Raw genomic sequence first — 11,842 nt, forward strand, 5'->3', positions numbered from 1 at the left:
ATATTCGGTTATAAGTTGATTTCTTTTATTTGAATTTGTGAAGTTTATGATTGCAATTTGTAACAGAATTCAAACCAACCGACTTTGAACTCAAAATCTCATATTTGAGTCTCTTAATCTTGGTTTAGTTTGATTTGAAACTACTAGATTAAACTACTAATGAAAATTTGACCATAATTTGAATCTACAACAAAATAAGAATATGAGTTTAGTTGAGTTTTATGCATTTATAATGCAAATTGAGTTCAACTAAGTTCGGTTAAAAATTCTACAAACCAACTTGGTTGAACTAACATTCTAACAACATATATACTTAATTCGTATAAAGTTGAAATTAGAATTTTTTTCTTTTTTTAATAATATATGAATTAGAATATTAATATTAAAAGTAGTAATAATAAATAAGTAGATAAATACTTGAATAGTAATTAATATATATAGGAAAGAAATATATCTAATAAGGTCACATCGCACAAATAATACAAAAAAGTCATTGCAAAATACAGGAAATAGAAGCAAATATCGAGTTTATATTAGGCTATCAAAAGTGGTCATCACACCACCACTCCAAAAATGTTGGCACATCATTGTCACGTCACTACCACTTCCCCACCACTTACTCACCTAGAAAATAGTCACCAGTCCATATCATTTTTATACTTTTACAATGTGTATTAATGTTTGTATATTTGAGAGAGAGAGAGAGAGGAGTTAGGCATAGTCAAGCTTAGATAGAACCATGACCAATAACACGCAATAACGCCACCCGAGGGTCGTGTTCACGTACATCATGCCCTTCACGCGCGGCTATAATGTCGGTACATCGCCACGTCATTATCACTTCCCCACCATTTACCTAAGAAATGGTCACCACTCCACATCATTTTTTTTATACTTATACAATGTATATTAATGTTTGTACATTTGAGAGAGAGAGAGAAGTTAGGCGTGGTTAAGTGTAAATAGAACCACGGCCAATAACATCATGCGCAATAACGCCACCCGCAGGTGGTGTTCACGCGCATCATGCCCTTCACGCGCGGCTATAACACCGGTACTCCTGGTAGCTTTAGAGAATCATTGAATAAACACATTTTTTTCTCTAACTATATTAATACCATAAATTTAAATTGCTAAAAGGAAATATATTTTTATCTCTACCACAAAAAAAAGGTTATTATCTACTATAATTACACCATCGACTGTTGTTAAGATCTATACTACTGTAATATATTCTCAGTCTCTCATATAAAATAATATCCTCAAAAAATATCAACATTATAATCTATAACTTTAAATTATCTTAACATTTCTTTATTGATCGACTCTCCTTATCATCTCGTCAACCATATAATATTTGTCATCTTTAAGTAGTCCATAATTGTCTCCTATGGACATGTCCAAACCATCACAATATTATTTCCTTCAATTATTTTGTGATCTACATAACTCCCAACTTATTGTTGATTGCCACATTCGAAATAATATCCAATAATATTCTTCCAAAAGTATCTTCATTCTTGTGACTACAATAACATAACCAACTTAACTGCTACTATATAGAACTCTTCCTTTAGTATCAACAAGACTTGTCACACAACACTCATGTGACCACCCTCTACTTTAGGTATCTTGCCTTAATAAGGTGGTAACATCGTTTTTTTTTTTACTTTCCATTCCTTATGGTCGTAGATCACTAGCACTTAAAACACTCATTTTGAATGTAAAGCGTACTCCTCAAACCGATAGAACTAAAAAAACCATAAAACTAAGTTCACCACCTTATTTTACCACTATAACCATTGCGACATTCTTGTTTTTTGGTACATTTAAATTTAGCCAAGAACATGCATAACTTGATTTAATCTAGGGTCATCTAGTAAAAAAACATGAAATCTTTATCATTTAATCAATTAATACAACACACTTTCATTTAGCCATTTTAATAACAAACCTTAAGTCCTAAATGATAAGAAATTACCTAAAACAGTAAACGAAAATGATAAAAGCAACTCTTTCACATTAGCTGATTACAATGTAGGTTGCGTTAATTTATAAAAAAGCAAATAACATTTGATATCATCTTATATCAAACCCTTTAATCTATAAAAGAAAACTGTTGGTAAAAGAAATGGTTACAAATTTAAAGACTTGAAAACATCCATGTGCCATGGGCATTGGGCACACTTACCCCAACCATTTGACTAATGGACCTTCTTGGATCCACAAACGAAGGATCCAAGATCCGACACAAATTGCTAATCTAAGCAAAGAGCTCATTGACCAATTACTATTCTTCAAAAGTAAATCAACCAATTAAACAAACAAACAAACAAATAACTGTTGAGGACAATCCCAGCATGCCAACAAATAAAAGAAATAGGAAGAAACCAAGTTTCATAATCCATACTTAAAGAATCACTATGAATGCACATCCAACATAACTTCAACTAACAATTATGATGCCAACAGTAGACAAATTCATTCTATATATAGTTTCAAATTCCATTTCCACCACCCTCAACCTCAACCTCAAGCAATCCTTCCATATTCATTTCCTCCATGTGAAGATGGCAGAATATTGGCAGCAATCGGATGGTTTCCCCTACGCCCTACAAAAAAGGAATCACAATTCCAGACTTCAATTCAATGTATAACTTTCATAAAAGCAAAAAAAGTCAAAATCGGTCAGGTAGCAAGAACAATACCCCATGGTGCACTACTGCTTCCAGGGGAACGAGGACCTCCGGAATTGAAATGGGAAAGAGGAGCCTGTTTTACATGATTCCATTCTGCCCCGCGGATTCCCATTGACCTTCCGTGATTGAACCGTTGAACGGGCTGCTGGCCCAATCGACTCGGTGAAAATTGTGAGAAATGAGAAGGCATTAAATGGGAAGGTGTCATCATGGGGTGAACATATATGTCTTGGGATGAGCCTTCTCCATGTGGGAATCCTTGAATTGGCCTATAAATTATAATAAGCCATAAAACATCTCAATTTGTTTTCATGAAATGATAAGTTCAACCGGAATCACTAATTACCGTTGTGTTGACATCTGATTGAATCTCCCAGCCCCAACAAATGATTCTTGATTAAGATGCATACTCTTACTGAATTCCACTGTCATGTTGTTCACATCTGAACTATCATCTTGAAGAAGCAACTCGTCACTGGAAACACAAGTTTCAAACAAGATTTTCATAATAAAACTGTCTAAAATCATTTATAAAAAAAGACGTTAATACCCTCAATCATTATTACCTGTAGTTAGGATCCCAATCCCCGGGATCAGGAAGCGAAGTGCTAGCCTCAGACTTAAACTGTTTATGATTCCCACTACTTCTCGGTTGTTGCTTCCGGTTTTGAGAATTTAAATTTGGTTGTAGATGATGTATTGAAGAACGACCCATGACAGGTGGCGAACTCTCAATGGACGAACTAACATCAGGAAACTGTCCTTGTCCTTGCCAATGAGGAGACGATGTTGTTTCCTGAGTTTGTAAACTCCCAGAATACCCCCACGGTTTTCTTCTATTCATCTGATTCCCGGTTCCCTTTCCAAGAGGCGATCCATGATTCCCTCTAGCTGGTGAACTAGGCCCGTAATGCCCGGGGGACCCGCTTGTAACCTGGGAATAGGGCGGGGTGAATTGTGATGGGCTGGTTCCGAGTGACATGGGTGCAAAATTCCCTTGGGCAGGGCTGAACCCGAACCCGTTTCCATGTGGGATTTGCATGATTCTTCTTCTAGCATCCGGGCTACTACCAAGAACTGGGGCGTGTCCTTGAGCATAGTTGTTCATGGCTGATGGGCCCACGGGTGAATAATACGCGACCATGTTGTTACTGTTGTCTCCATAACTACCGTAACTACTTCCAAGTACAGTACCATCGTTGTAACTGCCATGACTTCCTAAACTTCCGAAATTGCCCCCGTGTGCGTATGGCATTACTTGAAAATGAGAGTTGTTATACATTGCCACTCGGTTTCCACCTAGAACCTACATAAATTTTAAATTGGTTACAAAGGGTAAAAAAGTCAAATTAGTGACATGGAGTTAAGAAGCAGAAGTGCTCACGTTAGGAGAGAGACCTGCAGCAAACCAATGACCGCCAGCTGGATGATGGTCAACCTTCATGTTATGAGAAACGGGCTACATTGCAAAACAGAAAATATATAAAAAAAAAGATACTAAAGAGATACAATAAAAATAATAATGGATTAGTTACCACACGAGGAGTTTCGGGAGCAGGTGTATAAGGGCAAGTAAAAGGTTCACCGGTTACAAAGGGATGCTTAGAAGCCTGCAACAATTATATAAAGTGTTACCAATTAAATTTCTTAATAAATGAAGATTTGTTTGATATGCGAACAAAAACTGGTATATAATAACAACCTGCAAAGGTGACCACCGTTTGGCTGGATCGAATTCTACGAGTCCCCTCAAGAAATCAATGAGTGCTAGTCGTATTTGACTCTCTGTAGTTTGTTTGTTGTAAATATGATGATCAGATATAGTTTAAAAGATTTGGTGAGAATAGTGAGTGTAAGAGATTTAAGGAGATTGGGATAACCTTTAGCCAAATCTTCTTCTTGTAGATTTTTTCTGTATGGATACTTTTTGACAATTGTTTCAAGATTCATGTGATTGAAGTACTCCTTTCCAATTGATGGTTTCTTCAACTCTCTCTGAAGGAAAAGAGAAACATAATGAATCAAAATACAGCCAAAAGTACTCTCACAGTAGCTACTGGAACAAAAGAAAGACACTGGTATCATAAGATATAATCTTTTTTGGGAAAAAAATATTCTTGTCATCAAGCCTAGTGGAAACCAAAGATGAAGGGAAGCATTGGAGGATAGCCTTCTGTTTAGCTCCTTGCACATTAGATAGGAAAATCAAGCATTTGCTGAAATTGAGAAGAAGGCCAAATCTGACCAAAACTTGTAGAGTGAAAGTTCCCAATAGCAAAAAAGAACAGAAGAATTCAAATATCATCTTGCATATATGGTGATATGTGAACAAATCAACTAACCATTGTTCTCGATGCTTCCCACATTATGAAATCAAACACTTGCATAACAAGGATGGAAAGGAATACTTTTATTCTGAGCATACATCCCCTATAGTGAAATACTTTTATTCCTAAATGCTACATCTGCATTATGATACTTACATGTATCCTTCTGTGTGATTCTCTGGGACTCACGGTTTTTAAAGAGTTTATTACAAGAGTGTCGCAGGTGTATATTTATTTAAAGAGTTCTTATTACATCACTTCCCTAATTACAAGTTTCAAAGATTTTATTTATTTATATCTTATACGAGTCTTAACCCCTATGTTTTTCACTAGGCTTTCCAGCATAACTTACTATTTTGATGTGTCCCAAGTGCTACAAGCTAAGTGACGGGAGGAGATATAGAAGTTTAAGAGTTTGCCAAAGAGCTTTTAGAAAGGGATCTTCCATTGGGATTTGGGAATAGTGACCTTTACCTATTACATATTTGTCCACTTAAAGAGTGAGCACACTTTATGAGTTCTATTTAGTTGTGTGATTTGAATGACAAAGAGACAAACTCGGATTCACACAACAAGCTTTAAATTGAAATGCCTAATTTTTCAAAGTATGTTGCTATTCCCAATGAACATAAATGAGAGGTCTTTGATAGAACCATATTGACAAACTCAATTACTTATAACTTAATGCTTACAAACAAATGATAGGTGCCTGATATTTGAGACTTAGGGGATCTCCAAAGTCCAAATAAAAGAAAACAACTCATAAAACTTTGCCTGCTTTCTTAGAGCCGTCCCTAACCCTATTTATTGACTCTCCTAAACTGATAAAAGGAAACTATACTCGTAGAAGGAAACCAGAATCAAGTCAATCAACTAAATAATAAAGATATTAGAATAATTATAAATGAGAAATTAAATATCCTCCTACCTTTTCTTCCTACTTATGTTCCTACCCATGTGAAATGGTGACACGTGTCATATTTTGATAAAATTAATAATATTATAATACACTTGTCATCATTTCACATGGGTAGGAAGATAAGTATGAAGAAAAGAAGGAGGTTATTTAGTTTCTCGTTATAAATTACTAAACAACCCCTGTTGTCGTTTTGCGCCTCTGGTAAACTTGATCCCACTTACCCACTCAGTGTTTCACCTGGCCTCGGGCATCTCACACCTTGAAGAAGTCAAAAGATTCACCATTAAAGAAAATGGAGTGCTAATGTAGAGCAAAGAATCCACAAAACTGCCTACTCCTAGCATGCCTCCTATCACTCATATTTTCATATTTTAAGTGCTTATCGGAAAGAAAAGCATAACTATGTTGGTAAGCCTGGTGATCGCATACAGTACCTTGTTCTTCATACTATTTGGTATTTTCTTAAGGCTCTAGATCATCCTATATGGAAGGAATCCATGCATGAGGAAATGGATACCTTCAGACATGACACCATTGGGATATTCCTAAGGATAAGATTATAATGGAACCTCAAGCATATATACTGTATGTCTCAACAACCTTTATTATAGCTTAACCTATAATCCATCATTTTCCATTATATCATCTTGATATCAAGAATGCATTTCTTCCTATAATTCATGAGGAAAAGGTTTACATACAACAAACTCCGAGATTATTTGCTTTACAACTACTCTTCCAATGTATATTGCTTACAACATTTCCTTTAAGAGTTAAAGCAGACACCTTGATTCTTGCTTTTTTCATTTTCCCCAACTCTAAAAACGTTTAGGATGATCCGAACTTCACATGACTACTAGATATTCATTCTACCATCAAAGAAACGGAAAGATAGTGTGCTAGAATTCTATGTAAATTGTCATTGCTAGTGATCATACTCAAGAAATTGTTGCTCCTAAAATTTTGATTCACAAGGAGTTCCGAACCAAAGACCTTAAGAGGAGTCTTGATTACTTAGAAAGGTCACGAAAGGGCATCTTATTCTTGGCTAGGCTAGATTATTGTCATCCTGCTGCAATTTATGGCTTGCTCACGAATAAGACTAGAAAATCATGGAATCCATAACACCCATGAGACATAGACAATGGTAAATGTTTACGCATTTACACTAAGCTTGTGAAACTCTCCAATGTCAGCATTGGACTCATTAACCTAAAGTTCTTATCCAACATATAATGCATCCTTTTCCTTGGACCATATATTCCAATCTTTACTAAAATTGGATGTGAATCATGCCCTTTAGAATTTACATTTCAGGTAATTGCAATAAGGAGAAGATCCAGGATCCCAATTAAATTTCATCTGTTATCTTGCAATATATGATGGAAATTGATCAAGTGCTTCTAAAATCTAAATAGCTACGTGTTCCTGCCTATATAACCCTTCTTTCATTCATAGTAACACGCCCAAAATTAGGAGAAATCTACACTCAAGTGCCAATATCATGAATGTAACTAACAAGTAACAACTTAAGCAATATATTATAGTGTCATCTGGCAAAACTAAAATGAACACTTACAGATTCATACTCTTCTTCGTTTAAAGCTTGGTATACACTCCTTCCACAAGAAGAAATCTGACTAGTCTCTTCATGGCCGACACTTCCTACACACTTGAAGAATTTGCTAGTGTTCTTTGCCTCTTTAAGTACATAATCAGGTGGTTGTTCCCTGGACAGAGAAAACAAATAAGAACATGAGGATCAAAACTCGATACCAACACAAAACAGGAGCATACCCAAGAATCTTTATCATCCTCCTAAGAAGATCAAATTCTGATGCTCCTGGAAAAAGTGGTAGGCCAAGAAATAGCTCAGCAACTATGCATCCAAATGACCACATGTCAATGGCAGTTGTATACTGATATCCTAGAAGAACTTCAGGTGATCTGTAGTATCGACTCTGCACAAAAGAAGTAAGCTTTCAGAACAGTGTTCATCAACCTGTCAATATTTAAGCAGACAACTTTATAAAAACCTGGATATAAGAGTAAACAGTGTGATCTTCCATGCATGCAGATCCGAAGTCAATAATTTTGATCGCTGCTGGTTTCACACTGATAACAAACAATAAACAGAAATAGTGGGAGCAAATAAGCTCAAAATTTATATAAAATGTAGTACAAAAATGATCAATTATTGAAAGAGGAAGAGGAACAACTCACCTGGTGCATAAGAGGATGTTCTCAGGTTTTAAATCACAATGGATAATAGCAGCATCTTTCATCAGAGCTAAACCGTATAAAATCTAGTACAAAAATGATCAATTATTGAATGAGGAACAGATGGAAGAGATATATTAAACTACAGGGGCGCTCCAAAACAATTTTAAACCTGCTTTGAGAATAGTTGCACAATGCTCAATGATAATCCCCGAAAGTGATTTAGCTTTATAAGCTCATACCTGATATAAAAATAAAACCACAACACAAAAGGTTCAGATCAATGAATAGCCCATAGAAGATGAAGATGATGTGTATGACACAAAAGAACTTACAGATTCGAATCAAGCAGTTCAAAAGCAATGCAAAGATGTCGCTGGTATACAAAGTAATCATAAATACGAACAATATGATGCTTATCCTCAGGGTCAAACTTTTTATTTAACTGAAAAAGTAAAAGAAAATTAGCATTCTAAATTTCTAATTCAAAGTTCAAACCCTAGCCACAACCAGAAGAACACTTACTGTTGTCAGTATGGAAACTTCAACCAATGCCTGCTGATAGTAAGCAGGTTGATTTTTTATAACCTTCACTGCAACAAAACGGTCCAGCTCAGCAACCCAACATTTAGCAACCTGCCCGAATGTCCCTTGCCCAAGTATGTCTTTTACAATATATCTGAAAATCATTAAAAAAATTATATCTGAGACTGAGATGATCCTTTTCTTTTCAATACAAATAGTAAGCAATTAACCTTCTGTGAGTGTCTAAATTAACCAAGGCAAAGTTCACAGTAAGAATAAGGTCTGAATTTTCATTATCATAGCCATCATTGAGTACTCCAGCAGATGGGGTTGTCAGGAACCGTTTTGGGTTTAATTCATCTGAATAATTGAACTGTGGGTTGCATATTCTGTATGTGTCAACTATATCCTTGGTTAATCTTGATACCAACTGCAAAATAATAGAGAATATAACAGTCAGTCTCCTTCGTCAATTGTCAATTGTCAATGACTTTAATTCACATAATCATCATCTGATAAACGGTGCAAAGGAAAGATTTTGATTTTGATGGGTAAAAAGAAGGAACTCACAGGTCGTTTAACGAGAACACGCAAATTCTGTGACTTTGCATCACTTGGCGCATAAGGTCGGAAAACAAGCTGTCTAGGACTCCATGGAACTGATGCTGAAGCGGATGATAAGCTATCATCCGCTGTCACGGTGCAAGTAGTGTTGACCTCATCCATCAGTGCTCCGCCACAATCCACCACCGGAATATTCTAGAAATTGAATGAATATCATAAATAATTAAAGCATCAGCGGAGGTTCGTTTGCTGCTGCCCCGTCGTCGAATGTCTTAATCTTCCAGCAAATTGAAGTAATTTACCGGAAGACTGCAATCCCATTATCATTGCTAAAACCCCACAGCGGTCATAAACAAAGCAGCAGTTTCAGATCCATCAAAGTAATAACCCGAAATCAGTCGTCAGATAACAAGAACAGGAACAAGAACCACACTTTCTTTGATAATCAAATTGGTTCCCTTCTTTTTTTTCGAAATCCAGACACAAGCAGGAGGAAATAGATTGATAATCGGAGAGGATGATCGGGAAATTCAAGAAAGAAACTATTGTGATTACTAATATCGGATAGAGGATCGAGAATAGATTCAAAGGGGTACCAACAAAGGACGGAAAGGAACAATCTTGCGAAAATCAAATGTGTGTGTATTTGGGTTTCTAGAAAAAGATTAAAAGATTGATTTCACAAAGACATCGTCGGCACCTCCAATTAAAAGAAAAGGAAAAAAAAAAGAAAAAAAGGTTTTTGAGTTTTATCTGTCTTCGCTCACGAGTCACGAGCACCGCCGCTGTCGAACGTATAATGATAATCTCCGGTATATTACTGGATTACATCTTTGAAACAATTGCAAGAAACAGCCTTATACTTTTGTCGGTTACACAATCTGAACCCTCTACTTTACCAATTATGTATTTAACGATGACTGTGTTTAATTGGGGTTTACTTTCTAACAAATACATAATAGACAAACCTTCGATACCTTATACTTATCTTCCAAATAAAATAAGAATAAATCCGAATTTAAACTCAAATTCGATGAAATTACATTTAATACCGAGTAATGATGCTTATCTAAAAACCAATTTATTACCAAATCAATACATTGATAATTTTCTTTAATTATAATAATAGTCTCGTTGGCATACATATTAAATACATTATTAGGTTGTTTGGATGTTTATTTTTAAAGTCATTTTAAGATCATTTTGATTTGGATAAGACTGTTCGGTATGAGGCAGTTAAGGTCTGTTATTGCCGACGTGTACCCACCTCAACGACGTTACCACGGGAGGAACACTGCCCCTTTGTCGCTATGTGGTGTATCGTGGTGATGGTAACGAGCTGCAACATGACTTTTTTTTATACTTTTCCTAAACAAAAGTGGAATCACATGAAACCAAAACTTGGAGAGAAGTATCAGAGCATATCACAGCTGAAAAATTATATCATTAACTTTGTTGTAGCTAATGGATGCTAGGTTTGAGAAATGTGAATCTACCAGGCTACTTGATACATGTTGTAGAAGTACAAAAAAAAATGTCATTGTCATTTGTATGCTTCATGGATGTACACTGAGAAATCTTTGCAGATAAAGTCAATAAAGGAGAAGAACATATTGTAACGTCCATTTTCCACGTAATGTTTTTTCCCAAGTTAATTATTCTAATGATTATTTGTGAAAGTTGTTGGTGGGCTGACGTGGTGGCTAAGGCTTTACGACGTGGCAATTGTACGATTAAGAACGCAGAGATTGAAGTGCCACGGTGTGGCGGCCATTTTTGGTGCAAACCCTAGATCTTCAAGTTTGTACCATATTTAAGGGCACCAACTCCTAGGATTGCCTCATTTGGCAACATTCATCCTTTGAAATCGATCGTTACCCAAACCCTAGCCTATTTGTGTGTATTTTGAGTGTGTGAAGCCATTTTTGTGAAGTTTGAAGGGAGGAGAAGCTCATCTTATGGTTTCTTAGTTTGGTTCTAGCTTAGATCCAACATCTTCATCACCTTTTAGACCTTGTGGATGTATAAAGTCTCAACCTTGCTCCTTGTTTCTCTATATATTGTTTTAGGTCTTTTATGAGCTTTTGGTCCCAATCTTTTTGCCCTTGGAGTTTGAGTGTACTCCAAAGCATTTGGGTGCATATTTTGGCTTCTAAACCATGGTGTTGGTTGAAAAGTGTAACGTCCGCAGATTCGGGCTAGACAATTAATATATAATAAGCAATAAAACGACTTTTTAATAGAAGATTATTTAGGATAAATAATCTTAACCAAAGTTGTATTACATGTGACAAAGATTTCGTACATATAAATAACGTTGAAATTCGACTTCGTATGAAGAAGTTATGCTTCTTCGAAGTTCCGCGATTAAACCGGCACGGCTTTGCGTATCGTAAAAAGTGAAACTTTGATCAATTACTTTTTATCCTAAGTAATCTAAATGAAAGTTGTAGTAGTCGTAAAATCGAGAGTGTGCATATAGAGAACGTCCAAAGCTGACTTTGTGAGAGGAAGTTATGATTTTTCGAAGTTTCAGCACATCAATGCGCGTACAAAAATTGAAATTCAAATCGGTTGATTATTAGCCG

General features: G+C 35.8%; 1 protein-coding gene across 1 annotated transcript; it reads right to left on the minus strand.

The window, feature by feature from the left end:
- Positions 1-2,380: 2,380 nt before the first annotated feature.
- On the minus strand, positions 2,381-10,055 carry YAK1 (YAK1-like protein 1). Its single transcript, XM_079070615.1, has 17 exons — positions 9,261-10,055; positions 8,921-9,120; positions 8,691-8,844; positions 8,501-8,610; positions 8,338-8,407; positions 8,169-8,251; positions 7,982-8,060; positions 7,743-7,906; positions 7,525-7,675; positions 4,580-4,694; positions 4,402-4,484; positions 4,235-4,309; positions 4,084-4,158; positions 3,266-4,005; positions 3,046-3,174; positions 2,709-2,968; positions 2,381-2,612 (listed from the first exon to the last, which is right to left on the minus strand). The coding sequence occupies exons 1-17, from the start codon at positions 9,414-9,416 to the stop codon at positions 2,533-2,535; spliced, it is 2,724 nt and encodes a 907-aa protein (XP_078926741.1). The 5' UTR covers positions 9,417-10,055; the 3' UTR covers positions 2,381-2,532.
- Positions 10,056-11,842: the final 1,787 nt, after the last annotated feature.

Source organism: Lactuca virosa, chromosome 9 (genome assembly GCF_052849685.1).
Source record: "Lactuca virosa cultivar CGN04683 chromosome 9, Lactuca_virosa_CGN04683_v6, whole genome shotgun sequence".
Taxonomy (NCBI): domain Eukaryota; kingdom Viridiplantae; phylum Streptophyta; class Magnoliopsida; order Asterales; family Asteraceae; genus Lactuca; species Lactuca virosa.

Coding starts and splice junctions, on each gene's coding strand:
- YAK1 (XM_079070615.1), bottom strand. CDS start 9,416: ATGGATGAGGTCAACACTACTTGCACCGTGACAGCGGATGATAGCTTA. Junction 8,611..8,690: donor AAGTTTCCATACTGACAACA/GTAAGTGTTCTT, acceptor TTACTTTTTCAG/TTAAATAAAAAGTTTGACCC. Junction 8,252..8,337: donor TGCAACTATTCTCAAAGCAG/GTTTAAAATTGT, acceptor TTTTTGTACTAG/ATTTTATACGGTTTAGCTCT.